General features: G+C 39.2%; 1 protein-coding gene across 2 annotated transcripts in view; it reads left to right on the top strand.

Moving 5' to 3' along the window:
- Positions 1 to 8,927: 8,927 nt before the first annotated feature.
- LOC135306654 (adhesion G protein-coupled receptor A3-like) overlaps positions 8,928 to 15,121 on the top strand; it is a 254,345-nt gene continuing 248,151 nt past the window's right edge. Inside the window, exon 1 of one of the 2 annotated variants that reach the window (XM_064430966.1) lies at positions 8,928 to 9,219. In XM_064430966.1, coding sequence (XP_064287036.1) covers positions 8,999 to 9,219 — 221 coding nt within the window. In that variant the 5' untranslated portion in view covers positions 8,928 to 8,998. Of the gene's footprint in view, positions 9,220 to 11,237; positions 11,394 to 15,121 lie in introns of those variants that run through there. The other variant, XM_064430967.1, reaches the window with a different exon arrangement.

Below are 15,121 nucleotides of genomic sequence, written 5' to 3'. Positions count from 1 at the left end.
ATGTGCCAGGCACACCTACTGAGAATGGCTTTGCCTAAGGAGATTTAATTTCAAACAAAGGCAAATGGAATAAAGGAAAACTGTGACAAAAAGTCCCTTTTCAAACTAGGAAACTGATTCAGGCAAATCAGTTCTTGAGTCAGTTTCTCTCAAACACTGGTCATTGCTGTTGGTTGAGAAAACAGAACACTCCAGAAAAGAAGGTATATCAGCTATCAAAAAAAGAACTTACTTCTTCTGGTATGTCCACCTAGAATTGCAGATAGGATTAGAAGCACCTTTAATTATCCTTTTTCCCAGCATCTTGCCTAAGAGATTTAGGCTCTGCAATGCTGTTAAAGTGATGGACTTCATGCAGTAAAATGCATGGTGCCAAGCAGATTCCCCGAACATGGGGCTTTGTACCCCTAAATCAAAAAAGGTTGGTCTGTGTAATGGAGCACAAAAGCCAGCCGATCAGAAAGACTGGAAAAAGTTGTGGTTTAACTTTTCTCTGGTATTTTATCCTCTTTTACCCCTGTGCACTTGGTCTGTAATTAAATGATTAAACCTATGCAATAAAACCCCAAACCAAAACAGACAAAAACACGAATGGTAAAAAGCAAACAAACTTAAAAAGCTTAAAGTTATTAAAGCAATTAATTTTTGATGCAGAAGGCTTTTCACAGGCCTGTGGAAACAAACCCCACCTTTCAGTGAACAGCGCAGCTATTTGTTTATGTGGGAAATGAAGATGGCCTCTTGCATTGCGGCTGTGTTGCTGGGAAGGAGCTAAGTTTGGCTGAGATAAAGGCAGAGGAGCAATTCAGTTCTCATTTCTGCACCCTCAGCTGAAGGCAGAGCCTGGGAATGGGGAGATTTATCTTAAAGAGGGCTGGGAGATTGCACTTGCTTTGTTTCCAGAGTGTTGAATATAAAACTATTCTGATAATATGTATACAACTTCCTTCTAGTTCTTGTTGCAGCAGAAGCAGCTGTATCCCAAGCAAAAACAATGTTTCATCCTGTCAGATTTGGGTGGAAAGGGGAGGGGAGGATAAAACATGAAAACAATTAAAATGTTTATTTTTAATAGTGTCTGGCAGTAGTCAGAAGTTCTAAAACTATAAATAAACAAAGGTCATATTTAACAATGAGAAACATATGCTATACACATGTTTTTTAAAATTTAGATAAAGAAAATAGATAATGAGTAGTATTACGTAGATGGCTCTTCACCAGAGTCTCATCAAAACTGCCATTGCAACATAGAATCAGAGGAATGTAAAATTCAGGTGTCAGTTCCTTGAGTTACCTCTCTTCTGATGGATTTAATGTCATCTTCCCCCTTTCTTTTGATTTGGGTACAGAAGTTACTGTGCCTGGAGAAGATGTGTACCTGGTGGGGCCAGGTCTTTGCACCAACCTGCAGCTGCTTTTAAAACAAGTGCGGGATCTAAAAACCCACTTGTGTGCGGAAAGTGAGAAATTACGTTCAGTGACAAACAAATGCTGAAGCTCTGGCTGAGAGGACAACCCTGAGTTCCTGGTATTTGGTAGAAGATGAGGGCAACTTGAGTGCCAGCCCAGCCCAGCCCAGGTGGCTAATCCAGCCATGGTGTGTGGTCAGCAGCCCTGCTCTGCTGCAGGATTGAGTGCAGGAATACGGCTCCAATTATCAGAGCTATTTATGTGCACTTGCTTTTGGCAGTCCTGCTTTGGAATGCTGCTTGTAAAAGGTTTCATACTTTTCTCTTAAGCTTCTTAAAGGGCCATTATGCATTCACAAACATCCATATCCATCTGGTAAGGAATGTCCCTCAACTCAATTAACACCACATACGCACCAATCGCTGCCATTCTGGAGTGTGGTTCAGTATTCCAATTGTGTTTCCATATTAACAGAGGAGGTTAGGAAAGATTGGGAAAACAGTACATATTACAAGAAAGGCATAAAGAATAATAGTTTTAAAAGGATTTTGAAAAAAAAATTGTTCTCACAATAGGCTTTTTGAACATTGCCATTTCTGAGTTTTAAGAAAGCAGCTACATTCTCTGCTTTCAGGCCTGACACCATAAGATTCAGAAGTAGATGAGGCCCTTTAAAAGCACTCATATTTTCTTGAATAATTTCTGCTATGCTTAACAGCAAGTAAGATTTGCAAATACATATACTTTTTATTTTGCAGTCCTGTAATTCTACTGCTTTTAAATGTTTTCTTTATTGATATTTGCTGCTGTTGCTGTATATGGTACTTTAGTAACATAGCACTTCAATTTAACGCTGAAAGTTTTTCTTTCCAAAAGTACCAAGACAGATGACATAAATGGGTATGATGTCTTAGAAAACATGATGGCCACTAAGAATGCATAGTAAGTATAAAAGCAAAGTCCAGAATTACTGGAAAAACTAAAGACATTAGAAACAGAGGGAAGAAGGCACCTGGAGGAAGAGAAGACCAGTTTCTAAAGCACTCTTAAGTTAGAGGAAGATATGAGCTCTCCAAAGGATTTTTTAAGGAAACAACACATAATAGTAAATGACACAATAATTTCAAGTGGTTTGAAGTGGGAAATGAAATTAAAGTGGGACTAAGGGGACAGAAAATAATAGATGCAACTTTCTGCTTGTAAGGCAACAGGGACAGAAAACTGTTTTTACAGAAGGAATTCAGGAAAAAGATGGAAGTGTGCTAGGGTTTATCTGAGCTGCAGGATTATTGACATTAGCAGAATGTTGCACAGCTGTTAGTGATAATTGAATCTGTTGGCTCTTCATGTTAGTATTTTTACCAATGGACTTTCTATCTTGGCCACAAAATATGACTTCACTTAAATTCTCTACAAAATTAGTTCAAGCCACTGTATGGTTTATTTTTTAAATCAGTGTTCATGTACGAAAAATGTTCTCATTTAGTATTTGGATTTTTTTCCCCTGTAAAGACAGGGAATTGGCCATTTAAATACAAGTTAGTAAGCAATTAGAATCACTAGCTATTCATGGAACTTTCTCTATCAGGCTACTGTTGGCATTCTGATTGGATTCCATATAAGTGAGAGATAGGGATGAAATGTAACAGGCAAAGCAACATTTGTCCATTTTAAGCATTTGTTGTATGATGAGATTCTTATTTTAATCATTGTCTTTCAGATTATAAATCACTATTTTCCTTTTTTGCTACAGGGGAATAAACTCCCAAGCAATGAAATATGGGTTAGGTTATTATGTCTTTTTAATTCACTGCCTGAATGATAGCACATAACCCGTCAGCTTGCTGGAAATCCTCACCATTAAGTTGATTAATAAGGGAAATAATAAAGCAATAACTACTTTTATTTTGCACCATCCATATATTGCCACAAGATGGGAGAGTCATGCAGAAAAATGCATTGATAAACTGGTTTTATCTTGTTGGAGCATCATAAGATGGCTGAGGGGCTGCCATACCTGACTTATAAAGGAGAGAGCAGGGTTTGCTCTGCTTGGAGAAGAGGAGGCAAAGGAAGGATCTTAATGCTGTCTTCAATTATCTCATGGGTAGTTGGAGAGCAGATGGGAAAAATAAACCTTTTTTTCACAGGTCCACAGCAAAAGAAGAAGAGGGAATAGGTACAATCTGCAGCAAGGGAAATTATTCTAAGAGCAAAGGAAAAGCCAGTCCTTTGCTGTAAGGATGGCCAAACTAAAGGGAAATCCTCTTCAGTGTAGTGATTCAAAATACACAAGGACAAGCCCTAGGAAACTAAATGTACTTTTGAAGCTGTTTTAATTTGGAACTTGGACCAGGTGATGTCCAGTGCTTCTGTCAGACATAAATCATCCTGGCCTTATCTGACTGCATTACAAACCTAAACTCCATTAATGACTACTATAAAGTGTATTTAGTGTCCATTAATGAAGTTACAGAATCATACAGTCATAGAAGGATTATGGTTGGAAGGGACTTTAAAGATCATGCAGCTCTAACCTCTTTGTCATGGGCACAAGTACATGTTGCTTTTGCTGCTCATATCTGACCCTGGCCATCTTCTGACTTAAGAATATCCACTTACCATTTTGTCTCATCTGCAATGAAGAGAGTGACTAATCTGACACCTCTAGAAGCACAGAGGAGGGTATTAAGAAATCTTTATAGTTCAGGAAGGTGTAGAAAGACTCATCTCACCTTCTTAATGCAGGGAGATGACAGAGAGAAAATATATTTTTCTATGATAGGAAAGTAAAACTTGAACTGAATCTGTCTACCTCAAAAAAAGTTTGTTTCCAGGGTGCTACATTTTTCTTTTTCTTCTCCCTTTTTCCCTGATGAAAGGCATGCTGGTAAATCAGTCAGAATTCTCATGTGTCTTAGGAATGAAAAACACTGAGAAGCACTGGCATGTGTACATCAACATCCAAAAATATGTCCTCCCAGTGTATCTTGGAACCACGTGTGTGAGAAAGAGGGTGGCTCTCCTGAAAGCCCTGCATTCCTGCAAGAATAGATGCCTGGGTCTGTGGGACAGAAGGCAGCTGCCATCCCTTCTGCACTTTCTGCTCTGACTTCTGCAGGACAACATTTCAATTTTTAGTTTTGCAGTTTTGCAGTCTGAACCTTGCCCCTTGTGAGACCTTGGAAGGTACAAAGTTAAAAAAAGAGCTGCTTCTCCTTTGGCTGATCATTCAAGTGTTGTTATTCTGCTACTGTACAAGTAAATAAAACAGCATGAAGAGATGAAGGCTAGAACATTAAAACATGTGTGCCATCAACAGCATTTCTGAATTTCAATATGTTCTCTGAAGCAGCAGAGTGACCTGGCAACAGCTGGAGCGGTATTTGGTGGTCATCAGAAATTTACACTGACATATACTCCCTTGTAGGTATGATTTTTCTGGGGGAAGGGGACTTTATTATTTGGCAATAACCCTGTAGTATTCATTGGAGGAAAACTTGCCTCAGTATTGAGAAATATCAAACACTTTTGTCAGTTCTTTCTAACACAGCATTGTTCCTCCAGTATATGATTCCCTGCTCTAATTATTCCAGTCCTGAATGATTCAGTTTCCACATTTCCTTAAGATATTATTCAGTCTGTTAAAAACACCAGGATGGTTTCGCTGAGAGTCTGTTTCTGCACTCAGTTTTACCCAGTTATCCTAGTGATTGGTAGCAAACGTGAACAGTTTTGATTCTGTTGTTTTATTCTCTGTGTTTTGATATCACCAGCGCCTTACATGAGCCTATTTATGGACCAGGACTATCTCACCTCTAATAGTGATGTATTATTAGTTCATGATGTGTGAAGGTAAAAATTCTTTCTACATGAATGTTGTACTGCATGTTTTTATCCATTCTTCAGTCTTTATCACCTTTCAAATAATATCTTTTTATAGGATTCCAAGCATCCCAGTGGAAACACACTCTGGATTGTTTTTCTCTCAGTTACTTTACCTTTCTTTTTTCTACATCAAATAATTTCTTGGTTTGTTTTTTTTAAATCATTCTATTGCAAGGGCTCACAGACACTTGTGCTATGCTGATGTGATGAGTAGCATGAGGTACAGTCATGATGGAATAAAAGTGATGGGATACTGAAGTGATGGAGGAAATGGAGTAAATGATGCACTGTTTTACTACTACCAATAAAGAGTCAATGTTCAAGGAATTAGAGGGCTGATAGAATGCTAACTCCTGGATAAGAAATGAAACAAAAGCCATGACCAAAACCTGTTCATGGTTATTCAAGTTTCCATGGCTCTGTTCCAATATAACATGCAATTTTGAAATCCTGACAAAATTCCAATTCATTGATTTACATTCTGCCTCCTCATATTTCCTATTACTGTATAACATATTCTTGTTACTTAATTGCTGGGTAATGTCCTGCGATGCTAAGCAGGTGCTGCTGCTGTTTTGTGCTTGGGAACGTGATCTAAATGAAATGTAACCCTGTAGTTCAGTGAATCACCTGTATCTCTAACCTTTGATTCCTTTTTATGTTGTTCATATTCATTCAGACTAATATTATTTTAGCATTATATTCCTAAATTAATTTACATTCCCTTTTAACACACATTTAGCCACAGGATAAAATTAGTCTCAAGTGCTGTAATAAGGTCCTGCTGTGTGGATACACAGACAGACCTACTAAAAAGCTTCAAGCTTTTGATGATTATAAATAAAAATATAAAGAAAATAGGCACATTTAGTAATTTTCTTACTTCCTTGGTCTAATAAAATGTATCCCTCAGTTCTATGATTTAATCAAATAACTAAAGCAAGAATTCAAGTGTAAATAAATGTTAAAATTAGAAAATTTTTTCAAGTTTCAAGTGAATCTCTGGTCTTGTTTCTGTCAGCCAGAAACTTCATGTAATCAGAACTTGGCATTTTAGGATTTCTCAAGTGTTTCTTAAGATCCTGTGTTTGTGTGAAAAAAGTAGACCAGCACATATCCCAGTTTGATTTCTGACCAAACCAAGAGAGAAAACTTTGAGGAGAGATATCCTAAAGTGTGTCCTTTCAATATAGGTGGGCAATAACTCTGAGCTAGATTTAGAACGATTCAGGAGAAATTGAAGGGTATAAGTTCAAATATGAATTAGAAAAATTTCTCTGCTCTGTTTAACAGCACAGACACCTAAATTCTCCAAATATCTCTGACTTCACAATAAACTCATAATTTTCTTTTTGCACATATCAGCCCCCAGCTAAGGAGCTCATGACCTCTCCCATGCTATCTGCTGTGCCAGTGTCCAAAGGTGGTACCCAAGCTGCAGGCACAGTTTGCCTAAAGCTGGCATTTTGCACCCCAAACACAGTGCAGTGTTGGCTGCTTTTCAAATCAAAGTGCCACGAGTTTCTTTCTTCCCTTCTTACGAGGGAATCTAGGATTGCAGTGCTGTCCTAAGACATGGGAAATTTAGTTGTTTGCATATCATGAGTGGGTGGAAGTTGTATCTTTCAGAGTCTGTGAAAATGACTAGCTACTGCCAGCGTTAAATGTTCTGCTGTGATGGCTGGTGACAACTGAAGCAGCATTTTGCTCTCTAGGTTTTTTAATTGACTGGGGAAGTGTTTAGATTGTGAGATCTCCAGGCAGGAACCATCATCTGTGCTTTTAAATAATCTAAAATTTTGACCTTCTTGATATTTATAGATGTCAGTGAAGAAAATGAAGATGGCTGAACTTTCTGCCTTTATGTGTAATAAAGCAAGAAAAAGATACATTAGCAAGTGGAGGGGAATTTCCTCTTATTTTTTGCCTCTAATGTTTTCAATAATTCCTTTTTTGCCTTTACTCTAGAATTTGATAGATAGCTTCAATGTGAGTGTAAACCTTCTTATTCCCTAAAGAAACAGCATTTAAAAAAAACCCCCAACTTTCAGCATCAGTGAGGTAGGAAAAAACGTTAAGATTCTGGTAGCATATGTGTAAGGGCTGGGTTTGACTGAAAAATTCAATTTCTTCTCAGCAAGGTTAACTCTGAAAAAAATCTATGCTACCATCTTAATAAATGCATATTCTTCACTTGCACTTTCAAAACCAGTGTGGATGAGACAGAATTTTTCAAAGCTAAAAGAGCATTTTCAAAAGTAAATACATTGTGTTTCTTTATGATAAATAACATCATGCAACCATAGCAATGTTGAGTGGTCTCATGAAATACAATCCATTTTGCTGCCTGCCAGTAAGCCTTACACAACTTTGCTTTTAAAAATAAAAGAGTAGAGGTTGTAATATTTATGATTCTTTAAATCAACAACTGTGCAGAAAAAGATTGTTCCTGAAAAATTTCCTATTAGCCTTGAATTTCACAAGGGCACTACCCCTTCTATCACTTATTAATACTATAGTGCCTAAAGGCTCCAATTAGGTATTAGAACAGTGATAATAGGCACTGTAAATGTGCAAGACAAATCTTCCCTAAGGGGTTATAATAAAATATTATTTTATAAAACCCAAGTAATTTCTTAAAATAGCTTTATAGCTATGGCAGACTATTACTAACTTTGGCCTAGATCCCACAATGAAGATGTGCTTGGTGAGTCTCCATCCAGTAAGTGAAGGCAAGGAACCTGCTTTTTTAGTAAAGGGCCATTAAAAATGGAAGTTGCTGTTACAAAGTGGAATTTTTTTGTTCACTTCCTGCGAAAAAAAACCAAAAGGGTGCTTGCAGTTAATGCTGAAAATCTACCCTAGAAGTTGCTAGTCGGATCAAAAAATACTATTGAGAATGCTCCAAAGCCACCGAGTGCCATGAATGACAGAGAAGTACAAGTAGAATACAAACGCGCTCGTTGACATGGATGATGAAGTGTCTTTGACTACTGATCAAACCTTTGCTTCAGGTCATGTTCACAGCATTATCTGAGGTGTCTGAAGCTAGCTAACCGCATGGACCCTTCCCGGTGGCAGTGGCTGGGCTGTCCTGTCTCTTGGTCTACGCTGACCCTTGCCCAAGTCCCGAAGCTCCTTTCCCACAGCCATAGGTGCGAACAGCACTTAGCACACGTGCTTCCCAAGAGCGGCAGCAAAGGTGGCTATTTTCCAAACTAGATCCCCGACCCACACAATTTTTCCAGCTCCCGATTTCCTGCCCTGTGCCCGGGCTGGCCGCGCCTCTTCGGTCTGCGGCGCGTCCTTGGCGCATCCGTGCGGTCTGCCCCAGGGCGCGGACCCCGCCGGGGGCTGCCAGGGGCACGGAGCGCAGGTAGCGGCGCTCGGGGCGCTCCGGGCTGCGGCTGCCGGGCCCGGGGGGCGCGCCCGGTGAGCGGCGGCGGCGGGGGGGGCCCGCTGAGCGCCGCGGGGTCCGCCCAGCGCCGCGGCCGCACGGGCTGCGGCAGGAAAGGAGCGGCGGCTCCTCGGAGAAAGGAGGAGGAGGAGGAAGGGGGGGGTCCCTCGGAGCGGAGCCGGCCGCAGCGAGAGAGGCGGGGCGGGGTGGGCGCGGGAGGCGTGGAGGGGCCCGCGGAGCGGCGCGGACGGGCGCGTGCCATGCGCGGCGCGGCAGCCGGCGGCTCCCGCTCGCTGGCTCAGCATGCGCGGGCTGTGCCCCCGCCTCTGCCTGCTGGCCGCCGCGCTGGGGCTCTGCGGGGGCAGCAGGAACTGCCCCGACCTCATCGTGGACCGCTGCCTCTGCGCCGCCGAGCGCGCCAAGGGGCCCGGCCGCCCGGCCCTGCGCATCAAAGTGGTCTGCACCGGCGGAGACTTGGTGGAAACTTTGCAGCCCGCCGTGCTGCCCAACCGCACCGTGTCCCTGTGAGTACGGCCCGCGGGCAGCGCGCACCTGGCGCGGGCGGGGGGTGCCCCGGGGAGAGGGGCTCGAGGGGACCGCGCAGAGCCGCTCCGTGCCCGCTGCAGCCCTGGCCCTGCTTTGAACAAGTCTGTGAGAGTTTGGGGGTGTTTGTTTGTTTATTTATTTATTTATCGGTGCTCAGCCGGGGAACTCCTGCTGGCGCTCGGGTGGCAGAGGGGGAGCCGGGCTTTCCCTGGTGTAAATTGCGCGCTGCTGCGGGCGGCGGCTTGGGAAGTGTCAGAGGCAGCAGGACTGATGGAGCTCTCCGGTGATCCTCTCCGCCAGCAACGGGACGGGCTCGCACGGTCCGGGCAATAAATGAGTGGCATCGGTAATGCTGAACTGCCTGCTGGAGTGCTGTGTCATTAACTGGTTTTCCCTTTCTCTCTCGTCTCCTCCAAATAAAGTTTGGAATTTGATGTCTCCTTTTTTAAGATGAGTTTCTGTACAACGGTAGGAAACTCTCAAATCTCCAATATCGTTCAGAGTTGTCTGGTAGTTCAAAATGACTCGAGGTATGGTGTTTGGGTTTTTGGGTTTTTTTAAACTAGGAATTAGGTTATGATACTTTGTTGCCTGTTGCACATAGCTAAACTTGAATAAATAGTATCTTATAATTAAGGTGGTAGAACTTTCTGTGATTGTACCCTCAAGTACAGCTGAAAGTAATGTCCCTGTAATGCACCCAAGCAGTAATAGCTCTGTGACATTTACCCTTTAGATCATACACATATCAACAGATCTTTTACTGTTGAATTTAGTTCTGTTGACAGTTCCTGCTATGAACATCTCCACTGTTCAGTGCATTTTCTTTAAGTCAACACTTTCAGGAGGCAACTGGTAAAGATAGTAATTCATAACATCTGGGGAGCTTGTGCCTGTAAATGTACAGATGTGCTGTGTATGCTCCAGTTCAGTTTTAGCTATAACTGTTGAGTGACTTGATGCTGATTATCTGTATGCTGATTATTTATTTAGGAAACTTCTGCTTCTATACAAGAGACAATAATTGCACTTCCTCCTAAATTTTAATAGGCTGGTTTAGCATATGACATTACTTACCAACACAAGCTTTAACCTTAGTGATAAATTCACTTCTACTTCTTTAGTTTGTGTAACTGGCTATGTAGTTAGAGGTGAAACTCACCAGAATTATAAAATGTCGACATATTGGGGAGGCAGGAACTATTTTTTCCTCTTGAATAAAGAGCTATAGAAACTCTCACACTCAGCATGTCTGCAAAGGTTTTTTCTCTTAAACATTGACTCTCAGAGTCTTATTTAGGTTTTTAAGAAACTTTTGCTGAGGTAAGTACCAGTCAACGAATCCAGCTGACCATGAGATCAACAGAAGTATGTATTCACTGCAGTGAAAAGAAATTGAATTGGAAACAGAAGTGAGAAAAGATGAACAGGGGAGGTGGTGTGTTTGAAGTGGTAGGTGGGAGGATTTGCTTGCTTATACATAAGATTTAAGGCACCAGTAGCAAACTTGATCCTATCAACCTAAACACATTCATTTCAGGTAATGCTTGCTCAAAACTCATTAGAAAGGCACTGTGCTAGTTTTTTTAAACTTAGTTGCATATAACTCTTGACCTGAGAGCTGATTAATTTGCCCTAGTTGATATAAAAGATACAGTTTATGTTTTATGTTTTTTTTTATTTCATATGGACAAGTATAGTGCTATGTATCACATAAACATATCCCTTTTCCTCTTACAGTCTCTCATCTCATTTTTGAGAATTTTTCTTCTTTCCCGGAAGTAAATTTAAGGCTAAATATTGAAGGTAAAAAAGAAAAAAAAATTAAAATCTGTATTAGGAGTTTTCAGTAGCTAGAACATACAGGTGGAAATTTGATTGAATATGTCAAAGATTTTCCAGGTGAAACTGGTTTTTATGAATTAAGTTACACTTGTGGGATTTGGCCAGCTGTAGAAAATAATGATAATGAGCTCAAGTATTAGTGCTCTTACATTTGTTTATGTAGCTGAATAAGAGATGCAGGCAAAAGAGAATATTCTGCTGCATGCTGACTGCTTCCATTCAGTTTTATGGGCCCACAGAGAGAAGGAGAGCTTTAACATATGGAACATAACCTTTTGGATTGCTTTAACAATTAAGAAATATAGAGGTGAGTAAAAGAATATACATTTAGATGCAAAAATACTGTAATGAAACAATGTAATAAACATTTTGTGGGGCTTGGGGCAGATTATTCATTATATAGGGATGCTGTTTCCCTAGTGCTATGATCTTTTGGAAGGCAAGATCAATGCCAAACTGGTAACTGCTCTGTGGAGATGGAAGAGAATTTCTTCTACTTTCTCTCTTAAGCCATTCAGATGTGTAACATCTCATTTACATGCTCAGTAATGGTACTTATCAGCAAATTTAGAAGTTATGATTTGGTAGCTCAATTAGGTTCTTTCACCTAAGTGACTGTGGGTCTTGTCAGAGTTTGGGCTCTGTGGTGTATATGAACTGAACTATTGCAACTAGGAATACTTCTGACAGTCACTCACAGTGACTACAAACTAGTGTGAATCACTGAAGAAATTCTTATTCTTGACATGTTTGGACCAATTATTTTCAGATTATGAGGTGGGGAAGCCTGCAGAGTTTCTTTGAAATCATATGAACACTAGAGCTATTCAGTACTGTCTAAATGCTCCTGATGATAATCACATTAGAAATAAAATCAAAATATAAGCTGATAAAGCACCTATTCTCTCCTCTTTATTTCATATTAAAACCCAAACCAAACAAAAAACCTCCTTGTTCTGGACTCTTTTTCACTGTCTTTATTTGGTATTTTACTGCTTTGGAAATGGGATTCATGAGCTTGATGTGGATCAAAAGTAAAACCAGCTGTAGCTTCACAAAGTATTTGCACGTATCTTGTTAAAAGCAATTCTAGTCCTTATGGATTTGCAACATGCATCTCTTGCTTTGTATTTGGGACAGGATGGAGAAAGGGAATTACCTTTATTTTTTTTTTCCTTCCATGAAGAATACAGCTGTTGAATCACTAATTTATAGGATCTTCTCTCACCATTTCAGTCTCAGTAGGCACTGAAGTGTAGACCCAACAAGGAGGAGTCATATCACTTCAGGATAATGTAGTTTTCTCATTTTAGACTCTGTGGTTGAATACTTGGGAATTCTTGCAGGAAACCAATATTTGACATTTTTAAAATCAGTGTGATTGGGTTGTTAAAATGTAACTCTATGGAATGAGACTATTTGCAATCTTCCATCTCTTCTATGTTGACAGAAAAATGAGTTGTAAATTTTTGGCTGAGTTGCTGAAATTTGGGCTATGTGGAGAAGTTGTTTTGCTGCTTTTTACAATGTGAAACTTCTGCAGTTTGAAGTTTTTGGGAATTAGGAGATTGGATTCTCTACTGGACAGTATATTGGTAGGTTACTTACAAACTTTTTCATGTCAGGTGGTGTTAAAAACTTTATGCTTTTAGTGTTGGAAGTTCTCAGTTCAATACTTATAACTTGGTATCACTGGGCAGAATACACTTTGAAGTTATAAATGCCATCAGTTTCTGATAGTAGCATCACTTTTTTTTCCCCCTCCCTCAATTCAAAGGACGTCTAAGTTGTATACCAATGGTTGATATTTTTACAAATTTTACCCACAGAGACACTAATTGAAAATTGTAGTTTTAAGCTGTCCTAATACAAATGGAGAAAATTTATGGTAGTGTATGGCTTATATAAATTTTTTATCATATAGGATTCTTCATATTTTTTATGTCTATGCATTTCTTCTGACTTTGAATTGGAGGTTGTCTCACATTCCTTGGGTTCTCAATTTCAGAGTAAGGCTACATGACTCCAATGGTAATCCATAGCCATAATATGTATAAAGGGTGTTAATCTTGAAAGCACTTCACAAACATTAAATACTCTTCTGAAAGCAGCATCGCCACACTTTTCTCTCTCCCAAAATTACTTTTATGTCACATTCATTTATATCATGCCCACTGGAATTTTTTCAGAGTTATTACTGTGTTTTTTTCATGTCTGCTCTGATCTTTTTCATGACTATATTCAGTTTAGGATGCATCAATATGATTTATTTGATATAAGCATCTTGTTTTAAAAATAGATCACAAAAATGTTATGTCCCAAAGAGTTCAGCGCTTAAGCTAGCCAAAGCAAACAAAGAGTTGAAGAAAGACTGTACAAAATATATTATTCAGTAGTTTTATTTCCATGTCCTGAAACACACATGTTCTTCTTTGTTGATTTGCGACCTAACATAGCATTACTAATTTGTAAATAAGAGCATTATTAAAGAAGGTAGGGTCATTCTTGCTATAAAGGTTTTTGCAAACGTTTTCACCTTGGTTAGCTTACTGTGTTCACTCAAAGTGGCAGGGAAAAAAGAAAAAGAAACAGGTTTCCTGCTTCATTATTTATATGTGTATACATATTTATACATGCTTTCTCTGAAACTCTTAAATAAAGAAAAAGAAAAAAAACCAGTTTGTGGAAGAAACTCCTAATAGGAAAGCCTACATAAAATACACCAAAGACTTGGAAGGTCTGGGACAGACAGTTGGGGACAGCATATTATGGAGAAGATAAAGGTTCTAGTGATGAAAAGTCTTCAAATATTGCTCAAATGTTAGTCTAATCTTCCTTGATAATACATTTTATGTATTAATCTAGAGTGGCCATATCATATTTTATTTTCTTTTTGTTTTTTTCTGACAAAGATATACCTGCACTTGAAAAATACTAGTAGTGTGACCACTTCCAACACTTCCAAATGGTGACTTTTTTGGCTGAAACTGATGCATTTGGTATCACTGGAAATGGTAACCCAAGAGGAGTGTGAAAAAAATTCTGCTATGGAAAATAGAACTCTCATAGCAAATAATGTTCAAAATACAATAAATGCTACTTTAATGGTTACCATATACCATAACTTTTTAAAAGTATATGAGTCATCCTGAAGTTTCTTTCTCTATTATTATTAAACTGTAAATGCAATGAGTTAAAACAGTGCCATATATCATCCTGGTGCTTTTACGTCCTCGAGTGTAACTTTTTTTGAGGAAAGCAGTTTGTGTAAGAGGATGGGATAAGAATATCGGGAAACAAATAAAATTATTTCACAGTATTGAACAGTTCATTAATTTGGTAGTTTAATGTAGAAATCAAGTCCTATTTTTGTTGCATACTAGGAAATTTGCAGTATTGTGATCTTTCACTTAGTTTCATTCTAGAGGTAAAAATAAACTGGTGAGGATAGCTGGGGTAGAGCAATGCATGTGGGGAGGGAGTTTTATCATGTGAGTATATGATCTGATACCTATTGAGAAGTTCTAAATGAAGCTGAGGTTTTATGATACAGTATAATTTGTCAGTTGTCTGGCTGCTGACCTTGTTTGCCTTAAACAGGAAGAGATTTTGTATGTCTTATTTGCTTTCTTATATTTTTTTTCCTATATGTCCACCTAATATTAATAAAATCTCTTTAATTTTATTGATCTAAAGATATGTGCTACAGAAATTAGTTTCTGAAGTGTATGTATTTGCATCTCTTGCAGTGAGTTGGTGCCAGGGAGAAGGTGATTTGTGTATATGGAATCTGCCTTTATATGAAACTGTATGAATTGCTGGCCCTTGGGACCAAAGTACTGTCATCCCTTAAAATGGATTGTTCTTAAAAGATTTGAAAATGTGATGCCTTTTTTAAAGTTTTTGTTTTGTTTTGTTTTAAGGCATTCTGGAACATTTCTCAAGGTATATTTTTTTTTCCTTGTCCCCTTCTAAATATCCTGACAGTATAATAAAATACAAGGTGAGGTGAAGAGTACAGAGTGGTGAACTGGT

Source organism: Passer domesticus, chromosome 8 (genome assembly GCF_036417665.1).
Source record: "Passer domesticus isolate bPasDom1 chromosome 8, bPasDom1.hap1, whole genome shotgun sequence".
Taxonomy (NCBI): domain Eukaryota; kingdom Metazoa; phylum Chordata; class Aves; order Passeriformes; family Passeridae; genus Passer; species Passer domesticus.
The sequence above is the reverse complement of the archived record's forward strand: the minus strand, read 5'-3'. Positions and strand labels throughout refer to the sequence as shown.